At 51.9% G+C, this 18,138-nt stretch overlaps 1 protein-coding gene across 2 annotated transcripts in view; it reads right to left on the bottom strand.

Annotated features, from left to right (window-relative positions):
* The window catches only part of STX18 (syntaxin 18), an 80,050-nt gene that overhangs the window by 15,139 nt on the left and 46,773 nt on the right, over positions 1-18,138 (bottom strand). For both annotated transcript variants that reach the window (XM_005866139.2, XM_005866140.2), the window contains 2 exons: positions 5,071-5,138; positions 1,001-1,116 (listed from right to left, as the gene is read on the bottom strand). In XM_005866139.2, the coding sequence (XP_005866201.1) occupies positions 1,001-1,116; positions 5,071-5,138 (184 nt within the window). The remainder of the gene's footprint in view (positions 1-1,000; positions 1,117-5,070; positions 5,139-18,138) is intronic.

The raw sequence follows: 18,138 nt of genomic DNA, 5'->3' as shown, positions 1-18,138 counted from the left end.
TTTACCGGGTCCCGTCGACATGGAGTCAACCCTCCCTGGACTCCTGGCCATAGGATGCCTTCCTCCTGCAAACTCGCATCTCCGAAGCCCGAGCCCTGGACCCCGGCAGGTCAGCCCCAGGTACTGAGAGCTGAGCACCTGCTCGCACGTGACACCCATCACTGCTAGCCGCCGACATTGCCATCTACAGGCAGCCATGGCTGTGCTTACTTTACACATGAGGAGACTAAGGCCGAGTCAATGGGCCCATCACAAGGTTCGGCACTTAGGTCCTGGTTTTATTAGGTTCGCGTGTATGTTCTAGGTCAGTGGTTCTCAACCTTGGCTGCACATTAGAATCACCTGGGAATCTTTTTAAAATCCTGATTTCTGGGCCTCATTCCGGAAATCAGGATTTTAAAAAGATTCCCAGGTGATTCTAATGTGCAGCCAAGGTTGAGAACCACTGTTCTAGGTTATGTCAGCATAGCCTGTGGTCGGCAAACTGCGGCTGGCGAGCACCACATGCGGCTCTTTGGCCCCTTGAGTGTGGCTCTTCCACAAAATACCACGTGTGGGCGCGCACGTACAGTGCGATTGAAACTTTGTGGCCCATGTGCAGAAGTCGGTATTTTGTGGAAGAGCCATACTCAAGGGGTCAAAGAGCCGCAGTTTGCTGAGCCACAGTTTGCCAACTACTGGCATAGACCCTTACGGGCTCGGAGCATGACTTATGTGATTGCTAAGGGCTGCCCCCGCCCCCCCAACACACACACACGCATCTTCTCTGACCCTGGCCCCTTAGACAGCTTTTAGTTGTTTGGAGAGGTCCTGTTTATTTAACTTAGATTACGGCCTTTTCATTACTTTTATCTGCTACGTTAAAACACTGATCAGAAAAAGAAGGATTTGGAAGCTTTAAAACCTGAATCTAAACAGGTGCCCAGAGGGAGCTGTAACTGGTGATGCCGTGAGGATCCCAGGACGGTCGCGGCTGTGTCTGGGCCCCAGGACACCTCACCTTGATTCCTCAGCTGCTGAATTGCTTCTGAGCAGGTCCTCATGAACGTCTGCGCGTCCTGGTCTATCTGGTCTCGCTCTGCGTCTGTCATCCTCCCATATTCAGACAGGATATGGCTAAAAAGAGAGAGAGTGGCGTGGGGGCAAAATTAAAGGGCAGCAGCAGATGGGCACGTCACACAGCCCAGTGGGCGTGAGGGAAATAAGCTTCCCTGCCCGAGTGACAGCCACGCTGAGACTGAAGGAGGGGAGGGACCGGCCAGGCTCAGAGGTGAGAGGACGGTCAGGGAGGGGAACCCGCACTTGGAAGGCATCAGACAGAAAAAGCACCTGCACAGGCCAAGCTGGAGCAGCCGCACAGAGAGAGGGACGCAGGCCTGGGAGCTGTCCGGCTGGAGCATGCAGCCCTCATTAAAAATGTGGCTTTGGCCCTGGCAGTGTACTCAGCGGTTAGAGCATCGGCCGTACACTAATCACAGGTTCAATTCCCAGTCAAAGGCATGTACGGGGTTCAGGCTTGCTCCCTGCTCCTGGTTGGGGTAGCAGGGTCAGGGACAAGGACAAAGAGAGCTGCTCACTTCTTCGCCCCGGGGTCAGAGCAGACCTCTAAATGACTAACTCTGAGAACATTAGATTAACATCCGCCTTTGCTATATTTTGACTTAATGGAACCTCAGCTCAGTGAAATGGAAAAGTCCTAAAGGTTAATTTGATAAAACTGATGACTCAATTAAAAGGTTATGTTTCTTTAGGGCACATTTTATGTTAACCTTTTAAATAGGAAATTAGCAGTATGGTTATTCTATTAGTAACAACAGCAGAAACCAAGAGACCCCCCCGCCCCCCGCCATGGTGTTGTCTTGTTGCCAGGATATTGCAGAAATGGTCCATCTACCAGAAGTGGGAACTTACTTTTAAATGAAATCATTCAAGAGACCCAGCCAGAGGCGACCTAGGTTGCATGCTGTTCTGCTCTAGTAAAATGTCATTATTAAAAAAATTAAATGGGTCAATAAAGTCTGAGCTCTACATTATGGAAAAAATTACAGCTTCCTAATTATGTCCAACTAACAGAGCCTTATGGGTCTGAATGCAATATTTCTAAACATGTTCTTTCAATTCCACCATCATACTCCATCCAAATGCTGCTGGAGCGCCTTGGCCGCACAGCGCTGGCAGGAGGGAGAGAGAAAGGCCTCCCAGTCAGGCTCTGGGCGGGAGCGCCAACTGGGAGGAGGGAGGGCGGCCTCTCTCCGTCTGGAGAGAATCTAGGGCATTGAGGCCACGCTTCTTCCCTAGTCCTCGTGCTCTGGGGCAGGAGTCCCCCTGGACTCCCAGCCTCCCCCTCAGCCTCCTCCCTCCCGCCCTCCCGGACTGACCACCTGGCAGAGGGGCTGGCAGGAACGTGGCCCCACGTCTATCCACAGCCCCCCCTGTGGGACCTGCTGCTTGGACAGCAGAGGCTCGGCTCCGTTCCTCTCACGGGCTCTAAAGGGACCTGCCCGCTCTCTGCACTCCAGGAGCCGTGGCTGCTCAGTGGCATCCCCGGCTGCGTGAGTGTTTAACTCAGGAGCCCGCATCAAGGCCACCGCCCGCTGACCCAAGCCCTGCCTGCCACCCGAGATTTCACTAGCGATAAACCGGTACCGCACGCACACGTCATGCTGGCCTGCCTCCTGCCTCCCACCTTTCTCCCCCTCCCTCCCCCTCTGTCTGGCAGGAGACGGAGGCGCTTTCTTTTTTCAGTGATCACCCCCAACTGCATCACAGGTCAAATGGGGTTCCAACTCCATTTCTATCCACCAAGGGACTGACGTGTGCCAAGAACACTCACATTCAATCCTTGTGAAAAACTGTCCAGGTTTTACAAAGAAGCGAACAGCCGTGAAGTGAGATGCACGCACACACATGGTTAACACTCGGCGAGCTGACGCCAGCTCCTAGGTGTGCCTGGCCCGAAGCCCTCGCTCTTTCAAAAGGACTGAAACAGGGTCAGAAATGGAACTCAGAGCACATTAGCTGGCAACGACCGGCAGCGACCAGGAAACGGGTGATCGATTGGTCAAGACTAGGAAAGCCTCAGGAGCCACAGCTCTGCCTGACCCTCGGGCGCACAGCCAGGAAGGCCCAGCGTCCGCTGCCACTGAGGCTGGCACGGGGACGGCTCAGGCAGTGCCCGCTCTCCTGAGGGCGTCCGAGGAAAGGCCTTGGCGTGAGCCCGGCCTGGCGGTCTGGGAACACTGGCACGCGTGGGGGCTGAGCTGTGCGAGAGAACTGCCTCGGTGGCACCGCTATAATCAGAGCAGCGCCCTGACACAGCAATCCTTTATTGAACAGCTGCCTTTTCCTTTCTGCACCAAATTGCAACGGCATTGTCTTATTTGAGTCTCCTCACTAGCTGTGGAGTGAGCATCACCCTGGGTATTTCGAGCGGGGCTCCGCCGACGTTTTCTGAAAGGGTCCGACATAAACACATTACACTGAGGGCCGTGTGTCTGCCCCAGCGCTCCGCTCGGCCGTCACAGAAATGCACACACGAGTGGGCACGGTGCTGCTCTGATACATGTTATTAACGGGCCCTGAAATCAGAATTTCACAGAATTTTCATATGTGGAGAAGTTTATTGTTCTTCCCTAGCCATTTAAAAACGTGAAAACTATTCTTAGCTCACGGCTGTTCAAACACAGGCAGTAGCTGGACGTGGCTGCAGGTGCAGAGGCTGAGCCTGGCTGAGAGAGAAACACTGGGTCTATAGGCTGATGAGGTGGTGGCTTGAACTAAACCATCGTTTACAGCCTTCATGCAGCCGGAGGCCTTTTCACGGCCGAGGGAAGTTAACAATGGATTCCCATGGAAGAGCTGGACACTGAAGGTTTACATAGTGTGGTTAAGTTTCCCAAAATAACTGTAGCTTCCATTTTATGGACCGTAAGATTAGTACTTGCTATACAAACACACCTTTAGAAACAGTTTACACTGCCATCTAGTGTTCACCAACTATTTGAACTAAGAACTTAAAAATACCGTCTTCTTGGTAATAGGCATTAGGGTAATAACTTTAGTATATTTTTAGTTATTCAAATGAAATACACTTAAATGTATAAAGTTGTCTATGTTTCAGTAGACAAAGTGGCAAGGGTTATTTAAAATCCACCCGAGGTTAATTCTTTTCTCTGGTAAAGCGTTTATACAAAACATTCCCCCTCTGTATACTGACAAGAGGGTTTCCTTTCCATTCTCCGGCCCCGTGAGAGGAGGGGTTCTGGGGCCAATCCCCTCGTCTCACGGAGATAAAATCCTCCCGAGATGCTCCTGATTCTGTCATCTCCCAGGTCCAATCTAACGTCCATTACCCACACGACTGCCTGGTGTACACACCCGGGCACACGGAGGGCGGAGGGCAGGAGCCAGGACCTGCACCCCACCACCAGGACCTGCATCCCGCCGCCACGACCTGCATCCCGCCACCAGGACCTGCATCCCGCTTGCGCTCTGTCTGCAAGAGCTGCCACCTGCTCCAGAGACCATCTAGAGCAGTGCTCTCAACCTTCCTAATACAGTTCCTTGTGTTGTGGTGACCCCCAATTTCATTGTTACAAATTGAACATAATTAAAGCATAGTGATTAATCACAAAACAATATGTAATTATATATGTGTTTTCCGATGGTCTTAGGTGACCCCTGTGAAAGGGTCGTTCGACCCCCAAAGGGGTCGCGACCCACAGGTTGAGAACCGCTGATCTGGCGGCTCCGTCGAAATGCTTTATCTTTTAAGAACATCAACCTAACCACAGCCCCCCGGCAAGCGCTCATCTCCACGGCATTTCCACATTCTTCCTGAGTGAGACGCTCTGTCCCCTCACCTGAGTTCCCAGCAGTGAGGTGCACACAGAGACTATCAGATCAGGACATGTTGCTGTGGGGGTATCGGGACTCTGAGCAGCCCTGTGCTCGGTAGGCGCCCTGCCAAACTGATCTTCCCCATTATGCCTCGGAGTCCCCAAGTAAAAGGTCAGGATGCCGGTATGGAACAGAACAGGCAGCAAAGCCACGTAAAAAGTATGCACTTACCTGTGAGCATTGATGTAGTCTTTCCTGTGTTCCAGAAGAAAATCTCTCAGTTTGCCGATGTGTGAAATCTAAAATAAAACAAAACAAAATGTTTATAGCTAGAGAGGTGTTATACTCACATGTAATATTAACAGAGAATGGAATGCAGGTTGTAGAAAGATTCTGAAAGTACAAACTGGACAACTTTGGTTTTAGACGCATGTATAACCACTGACATTGCTGGCCTTGATCTCTTTTTAGTGGCTCTTTCTTCCTGTGACTGTTGTGGTCTATGACATTTTGGAGAAATGGTCTCTGAGGAACTTTGAGATTACCGGGATAATGCATGTCTGGTATCTGCACAGCATATGCCAATGAGGGCCAATCCCCTTTTCTCTCTTTATCTAAAATGGACCCTAAAGGCAGAGCTCTCCCGTTTAGAAAAGGGCCCTTGCCAAGCAGCAGTTCCAAGGTTCAAGGCCACGGTTTATCCCTGCACAGCCAGCTCCCGCCTCCCCCAAGGCCCCGCCAGGATGAACAGAGCACACACAGTGCAGAGGATTCCATTTGTGACGGCCGGTTTCAGCATCTTAAAAACCGACTCTAAAGCACCTACCATGTGTCAAGTACTGTGCATAGAGCTATGAATTAAAAAACAAAGTAAAACAAGGAAGGAAGATAATAAAAGTGTGTTGCTCTAAACCACTGAGTCTGTGGTAATTTGTAATGGCAGCAATGAGACTCTAATACACGTGTCTAAGTCAGCCTGGGCTGCTGTAACACAATACTATTGGCCGGGGCCTTAAACAACAGACATTTATTTCTCACGGCTCTGGGGGCTGGAAGGCCGCGATCAAGGTGCTGGCGGATTCGGGGTCCGCTCCAGAGACCATCATAGTGTGGTTTGCGCACGCTGCCTTCTTGCTGAACCCTGACACGGTGAAGAGAGAGACCCCCTCTCTCACGGCTCTTCTGAAAGGGCACCAATCCCATTCGTGGGGCTCCACCCCGTGAACTAATCACCCCCAAAGGTCCCATCTTCAAATACCATCACGTTGGGGGTTCGGACTCCAACATATGAATTTTGGGGACACACACATTCCGTCCATAGCACACCTACTTAGGGCCTAATTATCCAAAACAGGATTTTTAGGAGTCAAAAAGTTTTCCATAAAAAGCTTTAAAAGGTCCAAGGAAAGTTTTAAAGGAATCTACTCCATAGGCTAGATCCAGCTGCCACCGCCCTCTTTAGCTAGGTCTAGTCTCCCAGGGGGAATGGTGCGTGGGGGGTGTGTGTGTGCCAGGAACAAGAAGGCCCCAGGGGCATCTCAAAAACATAACTGCAAGAGGCTTCACTTAAAGTATAACATATGTGACCCCAATGTCTTATGCTCTGTAACGGCGGATTTCGATAAAATGAATGTATTAAAATGGAGTGAAGCTTATTCAGGATTAAATGGAATTCTTGGAAACTTAAGAGGTGTTAAATGATTATAATATCATCAATATGACTCAATATTTAACATGAGCACAATGTATAAGCTAATATTTCAAATGCCAAGGATACAAAGAAATAAATGAGCATTGAGATTTCTATAGGTATTTGACAACCCTGAAATTTTTTCAGCTTCCTAAAATAAACACACGCACAAATCGCAACAGATCAATAACAAGGAAAAAATTCCAATAGGCCTTTGATTTACCTAAATAGACAGCATAAACCCCCGAATAGTATCCCAGGATAGGGTCATTGTCATGAGGAATGATCTGACAGTTTAACCACGTGACCAACACTATCTCTGTGAAAACTCTTGGCCAACCTCTCATCTGTTTACTGTTGTGCTTAAGCCCTATCTTTTGAGAATAAACTGCCAAAAACAGCATATTATATTTCACACAACTGTGATATGCCCCTGGCGTTTTCAAAGTTTTAGAGAGGTTGCATAGTCGTACGCTTTGGATTGTGAATATTTCCACATATAGTGCTAATTCTGAAAAGAGTTCTTATATGTGTGTATCTACAGAGAATAACTCTTACTTTTAAAGGAGAAAGACCCTCATTTCAAGTTTGACAAGAAAATCAGAGTAAAATGGAAGCACATTTGCCCCATTAAAATCTAAAACCAGTGTCAGCTTCTTGGTCTTGATATCATTGAATGACAGGGAGAGGGGGTTCCTAGGAGGAAAGAAGGGGTCACTGGGCAAGTGCCTGTGGGGCCAGGGAGGTGATAAGACGCAAGGGCTAATGTCGGGAGCGCTTTGGGGGCTGAGCCACGAGTGGGGCATTTCACAGACGGGCAGTGGGCACGCCGTCTCACAGCTCTGTGCCTTTGTGACCGCTCTTTCTCTGCCTGGAACAGCCTTCTTCCTTATGCAACCCCATGCCACCCAAAGAACCCCAGCACATCCTTCAGGTTCCGCTCAAATGCCACCTCCTCCATGAGGCCTTCCCTAACACCTCCCGCAGTGTTTTATAGACCCCTGCCAGCGCTTTCCATGTGATAGAAGTTTTATCTACGACCCCATTAAACTTCCATGAAGTTCTCTGAGGTCCTGCTCACTGCTGTGTCCCCAGGACCTACCTGTTGGATGGGGGAGAGGAGAGGGAAAGGGCTTCAAGATCTGATTACTCCTGACTTATGAGTTGAATCGAGAAGTAGCAAAGCTATCATGAGGGGCACCTGGATACTGTGAACAAACAGACGACGAAGAACACACTGGCTCTGTGCACCCTGCCAGCGCTTTCCATGTGATAGAAGTTTTATCTATGACCCCCACTAGACTTCCACTAAGTTCTCTGAGGTCCTGCTCACTGCTGTATCCCCAGGACCTACCTGTTGAGAACACACTGGCTCTGTGCAATCATTCTCCTCGCCTGTCAGTGAGGGGCAGGCAGGTGAGCATCGCGGGTACAATCGCTGACATGGTGCGTGCTGACGAGCTGCAGAGAGAGGCTCTGTTCCCCAGCCGAGCACCTTCCCCGGCGAAGGTTCTACAGCGGGAGCTGCGCCCTGACCACACGCCACACTGTATTGTCTATCGGACAGGACAGATGTGGATGAAGATGGAATCCTTCATTTCCAACAAACACCGTGATTTACAGCAAGAACCGAGCTGTAGCTAAAAGAGAAGGGAAGGCAGTACTAGCTCCTGTCTCCTCCACCCGTCACTGCCAGTGGTTACTTCATCCAGTTCTGACAACCTGTGGAAATAGGCCTTTCCTCAGTGGGAAGGAACCAAAGGCCCGAGAGGCGGAATCAGCGAGAGCAGGAGTGGGACCCTCCTGACACTGAGCTCCACGGGCTCCCAACGCCACTGGTGACAGACACGCTGCTGTGTCGTGTCATTTGACACTGAAGTCACTTCGGTGCCTGCTGTGTACTATTATTCAACTGGTTTGAAAACCTCCCACTTAACATCTAATGATGTTAAGTAATTACAATGAATTTATTCAGGTATGATAACAGTAGTATGTAATATGACTGTTTTTAATATTTTTGTTTTTAAAATCCTTATCTTTTAAGGATATGTGCTGAAAAATTTACAAATAAAATGACATCCCTGGGGTTGCTTCAGAATAATACGGGAGGTGGGGGGAGCGGATGACACAGGGTCAGCCCTAGTTCACCGCCGTTGAAGGTGGGCGCCGGGTGCATGGGGTCCCTAGACACTCTGTCCCCTGCAGGGCATTTAACATTTTCCTGAGTAGAATATTATTTTGAAAAATCTCCCACTTAAGCACTTTCTCCTCTTAACATTTTTAGTCATTTTGAAGTGCAGGTTTTCTGCTGCCAAAACAGCAGTAACCCACACCTGAACCAACACCTAAACCCACTGCAATCTCAGCTGCTTTATTTCTAAGCTCCACTGAGCAGTCTCACTGCCACGTCGGCAAATCGGCACCGTCTTCTTTGAGAGTCTGCTAGGAACCAGGCAGCTTCCGAGAGCTCTGCGTGCACCAGCTCACCCAATCCTTCCAGCAGCCCCACAAGGCAGCCCCATCATCACACCCGTTTACAGGTGAGAGAGTGCCTCGGAGCGAGGGTGAGCCATCTGTTCGGGGACGCAGGGGGGAAGCCCGGATGGAACCCAGGCACCCGAGTGTCAGGCACAAATGGAAGCACAGGTTCCTGATAGGTCACGACCAGTTTTCGGCAGAGGCTCACAGGGGACAACCGGGGACTGGGAACAGCAGTGAGTGAGCACATCAGCTGCTTTTCTCCTCTCACATCCGGATCAACAGTGCACTGCCCTCGGGATGTCCCGGCCGTGGCTGTCACAGAGCACCAGCCACGTGTGTGCCAGGCATGAACTGCTCGGCATTCGCTCTGTCAGTTACTCCCCATAACAACCGGCTGAATCCGCATCACCCCATCTCCTTCTAAGGAGCATGGAAACTGAGGCCCATGCAAGGTCACAAGGCCAGTGATGGCGAAGTGGGGTGGATGGCAGGCCTACACCTCAAGGGCTAAGTTACTTATTCCATATTATACCGCCACGACTAAGAAAACTACTCATGTTCAGCTTAGGTTTGAGGTCTTTCTTCAGGGAAGTATGAGCAGGGTTTCAGGTGAGACGTCTGTGTGCATGGGCTTAAAATGTGTCTGAGTGAGTGGGCAGAGGAAGACTGCGGGAGGCTCTTGTGTCCCCACACACGTGCTCGTGTCAAAGTCCTCCTGTGGCCGTGAGATGTGCCTGCCAGAGGGAACGTGTCCCCAGCGGAGGCCACTGCTCCGAGGCGGCTGCTGGCCCCTGTGGGGTGCTACCCAGGAGGCTTGGAACTGACGGCCACGGGGATGTTGAGAGTCTGAGCAAGGAGACGGGTGGTTGGAGAGACTGGCCAATGTGACCAGTGCTCCCTACATGTCAATCAGCAAACACCGCCCTCAGGGCTGCAAGGCGCCACGAAGGCAACTTCCAGGAGGGGTGCTGCTCCCCCACCTGAGCTCATCTCCACGCGTCTCAGGACGGGGCGCGGGCAGAGCAGGCCGGGGCGAAAGGTGGTGTGTAGGGCTGGCGTGGAGCAGGGCAGACGGGGCGTTGGCAGGAACACGGGGAGCTGGCTGGGTCCTTTGGCTCTCATCTCGTTGGGCCGCCTTCTGCTGTCCTCAGGCTTCGTGTGGGAGGACGTCAGCTGACGGATGCTCCTGGCCTCTCCCAACCCGCTCCCTCTTCTCGGAGGGCGGAGGCGAAAGCTCTCTGGCTTATGACTTGGAGAAGGTGGGCGTGCTCGGCGGCCAGCGGCAGAGGGGGCTCTTCAGGTCCACACTCCACCCACATCTGGCCCCAAATCGAACTTGGCTTTTTGTGTTCCGACTCCTGTATTTCTCTTTTAGGTGGTTCCAAAGTTGGGCTGGGAAGAAAGCGGTGTGTTTATAGCTCTTCTAACTCTCAGGCTTTGCCAGCTGAAATTCTGAGCAAGTTGCTTAATATCCTTGGGCTCCACTACAAAGGGAGAGCTGTAAAAACCATTTCTTACAAACAGCAGTAGCAGAAGTTAAAAGGCAACTTTTATTGAGTGCATACTATGCGCGGGCACCGAGCTAAATGCTCTGCATCCCTGACCTCATTCACTTCCTGAAACGATCGAAGGAGACAGAGTCCACTATGACGCACATTACAGATGGGAAGGCACCGAGGTAACGGTTCGTATAAATGGCTCAAAACAAGCAGGAGACACGTCTTCCCACGAACTATGACGCACATTACAGATGGGAAGGCACCAAGGTAACGGTTCGTATAAATGGCTCAAAACAAGCAGAAGACACGTCTACCCACGAAGATGCCCCCCGAACCCGGCAGTTCTCCGAGGGCTGCTTTGCCGGGAGTGTGGCCAGCACCCTCTGAGGTCAGAGGTCCCTGCACTGAGGGGCTCTGCCCACGGAAAGGCCGCTACAGCTGCGGGACAGCACAGAGCGACAGCCACGCTCAGGGTCTGCCCGCCCCGCCTCTTCCGGAAGCTGCTGCTAACCCACCGGTTTGTCTAAACTCCGCCCTAAAACTCCAGCTATTCGGCGGGCCCGCCCTCTCCTTCTCTGAAGATAAACGGAGTTCACTCTTAAGTGGCTGTATTTTAGTAAAGCCAAGTCCCCAAATCAGCAAGACACAGCAACTCTCCACGCGATCCACCCACCATAAAAGCAAGTAGATTATGAAACAGTAGCCGTGTGGTCCCACAGTCGATGCACTTGAGGGAAAAGCCTTGCATTCCCTGTCCTTACACATCAAGGCTTTCGAGGAGAAGCCAAACAAAACAGAACAGCCCAACCTGCGCTGACGGGACTCACCCAGGGCTGCTGACCGGGAGGGTCTCCACGAGCACGCTGCCGAGCAGGGGAAAGCATGGCTGCCCGAAGGCCATGGACATAAAATACAGGAAATGCGCACACTCGCGGTTTACACGCACAGAGAGGAACCTCAGGCTGCTCATCAAAACACGGATGGTTTCTGGGTGGCAAGATTTGGAGACTTTGCTTTATTCTTAATACCTCTGTGTACTTCAAAAATTTTCTATGATTAGTGTGTTCCATCTTTGCCATCAGACAGAAAACTGTCTCAAACAAAAAGGTAAGTCTTCTAAGGACTTCCCCAAGTTACATGGACCCACAGGATCGAGTCCAATTCCTTAAGCCCCAGGCTCCGCCTTGGTCTCCCCACGGACTTCCCCAGACTCAGAGCCTCCCCCTCCCATTCCCAGTCCTCTGACCCCTGTTGGCCAGGCTGCTCGGTGACACCCTCCAGAAGGTCTCCTCTGCCTCTTCCAGGCCAGGGCACGGACCCCCTGCACGTCACCGCCTGGTTCTGAAATGTGACATAAGCTGCTCACAGCGTAGCCTGAAGCGGTTCCTCAATAATGATTTAACCTCTGAACTGAACTGCTCTTCATGCGCTTCCTAGCAGGGGAAGGAGTTAATAGTAGGGAAGTGACTCCCTTAACCACTAGATGGCAGCACAAGCATGACAGCTGCAGCGATAACGGGAACTCAAACATATCACTGTTTTTCCCCAAGGGCTTTTAAAGTCCTCTGGTTCTTTGTTCCTATCTAGACTCAAGGGACTGTGAAAGGTTAACTGCTGTGCCAGGCCGGAGCCGAAAAGACACTGTTTAGAATACATACACCTGTGCACTTGGAGAGCCGGAGAGGGCTGGCACCCGGGGGAGGGAGCACGGCTCCATCTGTCCCCGGCGGGTGCGGCCCGGCTTTATGTCACCCACAGAACAGTCCTGCTAGTGGCTCCTTCGTGGGTGTTTTGTAAATCACCGAAAGGAAGATAAACTGTAAAACCAAATCCCTGGTACAAAGCGGTCAGGCTCTTCCCAAAGGACATCGGCATTTCAGCTGCAGAGCTCACAGCAGTCACCAGTGTCCCTCGCGGGTCCCAGCAGCGTCTGGCTGCCAGCGCCCACCCCCAGGAGGAGAGGCGCTCTGTCCGCTGGCACTCGCTACTCTCCCAACAAAGACCTGATTGATTATGAAACACTAAGTACCGATTTGCATAATTTGCCTCTGCAAGAAACAGCCATTGTTCAAGATTAAAGAGACTCCAGTAGGTCCCTCTGGCATATTGTAAAAAGTTCCTGTAACACAACATCATTATTTTTTTCATTCCATCAGTGGACACAGCTTGCTGTTCAGTTGAGTAAGCAGCCAAAGGCTCAGCCAGAACCACCACTGCTGCAGAAATGTTTGCCAACTACTGATAAGCTGAAATGACTTTTCACAAGGATCATGTTCCCCAGTTTAATTGGGAGGCCCCCTAACTAAATCCCGAATCCACCCCCTTCAGTCATCATTGAAAAATGCATCAAGACCAATTCCAGCTAGAAGTCCAGAACCAGAGGACCTCTTGGGGCGTGGCGACCTGCTGAAGTCACAGCGGAGTGTCGGAGTCCTGTCCCTGTTAGAGAAGCTCCCAGAGGCTAGTCACCCACAAAAGAGGCTGGCACAGCCCCAGACATTCCACCGGTGCTGGGCTCACAGCAGCCAGCCTGCCCGGGGGTCACACAGGGGAACTGCTCCTGCCTTGCTCGCCTTCACTCCAGCCCTGGTTCTGTGCTCAGTGCTCCCCCGTTCCCCCTGCACGATGCCACCCTTCAATGGTGCGGGCACTGGAGGGTGACAGTCCTTGTGCAAGCTCCACCCCTGTCCTCCCTGGGCTCCCAGGACCCCATTCCCTCCAGGTCCTCTTCTCAAACCCTGACAACTTTCCTTCACCTTCACTCAACCCCCCGCCCCGACCCCGCCCGCTTCTCCAGCCTCTGAGACTTACGTTCAGCCCTCACACATTCCTGCTGAACAACTCCCTCCCCTCCACAGCTCTGCCTGCTGTCTGCAGAAAACGCCCACCCAGCCCTGCCTCACCCCATGGTCCAGGTGAGTGGGTCCCCCCATCCCCTGCAGGTCCCACTGGGGCTCAAAAGCAACCAGTCCAGAGGTGCTAATGATCCGACCACTCCCTCTCCATCCCTCCTGGCTTCCTAGCAGCCCCTCCGGTCCTATCCCCCAAGCGAGGAAGAGCGCTCTCTCTGTTCCCCACATTAGAAAATCTCCTGTTTCAGACCCGTCTTTCCCTCCTCTCACCCCCCAAGTTTAAGTGGTTGGCTGGGCCTGTCCACTCACCTTGCTAAACATCCGCCAAAGGAGCTGGCACCGACCGCTCCTCACCCCACCTCCCACACGCCATCGCAAAGCTGCCTCTTTCTGCCTCTGCACCAGGGCACCCGCCCTTCCCTGCCCGGAAGGTCTTTCTCGTTGGCCAAACCTCTACTCCAATGTGTTTAGCCCAAGAAGGTTTTAAACCTGACCTTCTGGGGTCACTTCCCTCTTTCTCTGCAGAGCTTTCCTGAAGCACGCTGTGCCTACTGGCTGAGTGTATGCGTGTCATATACGTTGTATGTGTATGTGTGTACATAGTGTTTTTTTTGTTTGTTTTTTTAATTAAATCTTTATTGTTCAGGTTACATTTGTTTGCCTGAGGCGATCTGGCAAATGGCTCTGCGCAGGGCTTGGGCGGGGCGGGCTCAACAGGGCGGGCGGGCGGAGGGAGCGGTTATGGCCCCTCTCAGTCCCGTTCCCAGAGGCTCTGCTTCTCAGAACCCCCGGAACCGCTGCAAACCTCGGAGGGAAAGCTGCCTTCCAACTGATGCCAGACACTCCCGCTTCTCCCGTTTGGGTCCGAGTCCCCAGCGATTCGCCCGTATCTGGAGCTCAGAGTCTGAGACTCCCCCCTGACCGAAAACGACAACCGCGCTCTCAGCCACCAGCCCGCTTTGCGCGCGCACCTCCGCACCTGAGTTTTTTCCACACTGCGCCTCCTCTGAGCCTCGGTGTGCTGTTATTTTTCCTTCTAGTTGAAGAGTCTCTCCTCAGCCAGCCTTCCTGTGGTTCTGGGTGATGTCCGTTCCGTCTTTTAGTTGTATTTTTGAAGTGGTTGTTTGCAGCAGCAGTCTGCGGTGTTTACCTATGCCGCCATCTTGGTCTCCTCCTGTACATAGTGTTACATGTGTTAGCTGAACATATGTTCTATCCCATCAGGCTGGAAACTTCATTAGGAAAAAGACAGGCGACCTGGATCTAAGGAACATCACTAACTAGTAGCTGAATAACCTGTTCTGAGTGCCCGCTGAGAACACGTCAGCGCTCCCGGACTGCAGCTTCCGGAGCTGGGCCTGTGCTTGGAGGAGAGACGGGGAAACGTGCACGGGAGGCGGCTCTTCTAGCCCCGCTTTCTTCTGCGCCAGCTCCAGAGCCCTGCCCTGCAGGGACGGCGGACAGAGGGGACAGGGCTAACTCCAGCTGGGATGGACTCGGAGGCCTCATTTCTCACATGAGCAACCAGCTTTCTAACAACCTGAAAAGGTTGCCCTTCCTACTATTAAGCCCCATCCCTTTAAGAAATTCAGAAAATGGAGAAAAGTAGAATCTTATGTCCTTCATGTTGAAGACACAATGAAAGAGCTCATGTCTTACTTTTAAAAGCCGAACCTTGCCCTACGGTGCTAATGACCCGTGATCAGGCCGCTTCCGTTTTAAACAGGTCTAGGCCCTTCCGCCTCAAACAGCAAGTCTGTCATGTTCTCAGCCCGTCCTCCTCACTGCTGGCCCCTCTCTGTACATCTCACTGCGGCCACGCTCACACTCGACTCCAATCAAACACTGTGTCCCTGTACTCCCAGCTCCGGGCACTGCGTCTCCTGAGCACATTTCCAGGCACCTTGCTACCTGCTGCGCCCACAGGGAGGGCCCGCCTCTCCACGTCAGCCGTCCACTCACACAGCACAGAGCGTTCTTTTCCTCTGCGAGGAGACCAGCTGCTGTCCCCGACCTGAATCTTCTCTCCTCTCCACCCAAACATCCTCAGTCCCCTCACGAGTCCTTCACTCTCCTCTGAAGACAGCCATTCCGGGCCTGGAACATCAAATACAGCCCGAGAAGGGACTCTGACCTGGGCTCCAGGAGGAGGTGCAGAGGCAAGCAGGGCTGTGGCCTCCCTGGTTCTGGCCTCGGCCTCCGGGAATGTCACCTACGAGCACACCCACTGGATGTCACTGAGTCAAGGTGACTTAACATCAACTCAACTTATTTCTTCAGCTGCTGCTGGTAAACTGTGTGCTCAGTAGTTCACTTCCCCCTGGTTTCTTGTCACTGCCACTCTGGTCCTCTGCCATTGAAGACACCCGACACTGATGGCAACCTGGGCATGTGCCCCGACCGCCACCTCTCGGTGCCTGGGGCAAAGCCACCCAACGGAGCACACGGCCAGGGCGTAACATTTATTGGGCACTTACTCTGTGCCAGGCACTATTCTAGGAGCTTTACATACATCTAATTGAACCCTCACAACAACCTTATGAGGTGGGTACTATTCTTATCCCCCTATGAGAGAAGGAAGCTGAGGCCCAGAGAGAAGCAAAACACGCTGCCCACGGTTGCGTGTCAGTTCCAGGAGCTCAGAGCCGCTGCTCTGGGCCTCATCCCTCACCTGCGCTGCAGAGGTTGGATAAGAGGGCCTTTCCACTCAGAAACCCCAGGATGACTGGCTCTGCTCCAGCGACTTAACAGTTCCTGTGACCACACCGCACTCACTGGTTTCTGTCCCCTCCTCTGATGCTGCCCAAAATTCCCAGCATGAGTAAGATCCATGTGCCTGGGATCCTCACTGATTAAGGTTTTCTGACTTACGACAACTCAGGTGTAGAACCTTAGTAAGTCTGGTCATAAAGAATTAGAAATGCTTATAACTGTTCACACGTCAATAAGGTGTAGGTGAACTAGACAATAAAAAACAAGTGACAACAGGCAGCTAACTTGTTGGTACAAATGCCGTGGGGTACACATGCAACAAAAGTGAGGGCAGCATTCACACAGCACGTACTACACGCCAGGAAGAGCGAGAGGCCTTTGTGCGATGGCTCCGTGTCGCGTCCTCACGACCCTGTGAGGCAGGCATGGTCCTGGTCTCCTCACAGGTGGGGAGGCTCAGTCACGGGCGCGGTCGCACTAGGAAGGGAGAGCTGAACGGGAACGGTCCACTCCAGAGCCTACACGCCTCTCCTTTCCTTGCTCTCACGATTCTTCAGAACGTGGACAAGAGGAGGGAGAGGGAAAAACAGTCCATTTATATTTGAGTCCCTCAAATTAAAATCTCAACTATATCCTCAAAATGATTTATGTCTCATATAAAACAGCGTGTAAGATGCAAATCTGCGCTTCATTTTCTAGGAGGGGTTATATTTCTAACCTCTTGAGTGGCCTTCCAGAAAGAATCATGACCATCTGAAGTTCAGGTGACCGTTCGGGGGGGGGGGGGGGGGGGGGGGGGGGGGGCAGAGGCCTTTGAAACTCTGACAAAAGCTACGTATCTGAGCTCTTTCCTCAAGAAAATGAATTTTCCACAGATACAGAAACCTCCCGCCTACCACTATGGACTGGAGGCTCTGGACTGTCTGGGGCCCAGGGTAGGAACCTCTGATCACAAATGTGATGCAATAAGCAAGCACACAAATGCAGAGGGCGGCCCTTTCTGTAAACGTCACACGTGGGAGGAAGCGCTGCGGCCCAGCATGGGAGAGAGCTGCTGGCCATCCGTCCGTGGAGTCTGTCTGCACAGTGACACTAGCCAGTCCCACCACGGCTGGATGGAGGGGGCACAGGTGTGGGGGAAAGACCAGTGCACGGTGACAACCACACCTGCCTTGCGGCATGCAGAGCCACCCTTACCCTCGTCAACATGTAGTGCTTGCTGTGTGCCAGGCACTGCATCAAGCCCATTGGATAGATGATCTCGTTTATTCTCCTAACAAACGAGAAAACAGTTCAGGCAACTGAGGCACAGAGCCCCTAAGTGGCTTGCCCCTTAGGGTCATACAGTTAGCAGGTTGAAAAGCCACGGTCGGTGCCCCAAACAGACCCCAGAGCCTGTGCTCTTAACTCTCCACTCCGTGCCTCCAAGCCTGGGCTCGCGAGCTGAAACCTGAGCTGGGAACCAAACCCAAGAGGAGTTATCACGCAGCCTCCTACAACTTCCCGCACACCAAGCGCATTAAAACAAAGCCGTCCGTTCCATTCATCAGCTTCTCCAAGAGCACGTGTGAAATGTCGTCTAAATTCTCCCAATCCGAGGCAGTAAATACTACGCAAACAGACATCCCTACACCCCACCACCGAACATGTCATCTCCTAGGAGTGTGTTCGCTCTCATTGTGCTGAAGAGTTAAAAGGCTTTGAAAACTTGTATGTCCAGAAAGAACTAGATCATGTTCATTTTGGATTGCCAAAGCCCGGCAAGCTTCCTAGCTCAACAAATGTCTGTGAATGAGTGGTACGTTTTATCAAGAATCTATCATTATAAAATAAACATTAAGGAACAGCTATACCTGAAACCAGTGATGATGATGTATTAAAGGTTTTTTTAAAGTGTAGAATTTTCTCATGCCATTTTTACAAATGTTTCAGTATATACGAAAGACACACGCTCTCTATAACAAGCAGCCAACAAGCTATGATCCACAGTTAATACTTAGCATCAACCTCTCCTCTCATAGATGAACAGCTTAGCAACAGAGTATAAAGTTTGTGGCAACAAACA

This window comes from Myotis brandtii, unplaced genomic scaffold, assembly GCF_000412655.1.
Source record: "Myotis brandtii unplaced genomic scaffold, ASM41265v1 scaffold223, whole genome shotgun sequence".
Lineage (NCBI taxonomy): Eukaryota > Metazoa > Chordata > Mammalia > Chiroptera > Vespertilionidae > Myotis > Myotis brandtii.
The sequence above is the reverse complement of the archived record's forward strand: the minus strand, read 5'-3'. Positions and strand labels throughout refer to the sequence as shown.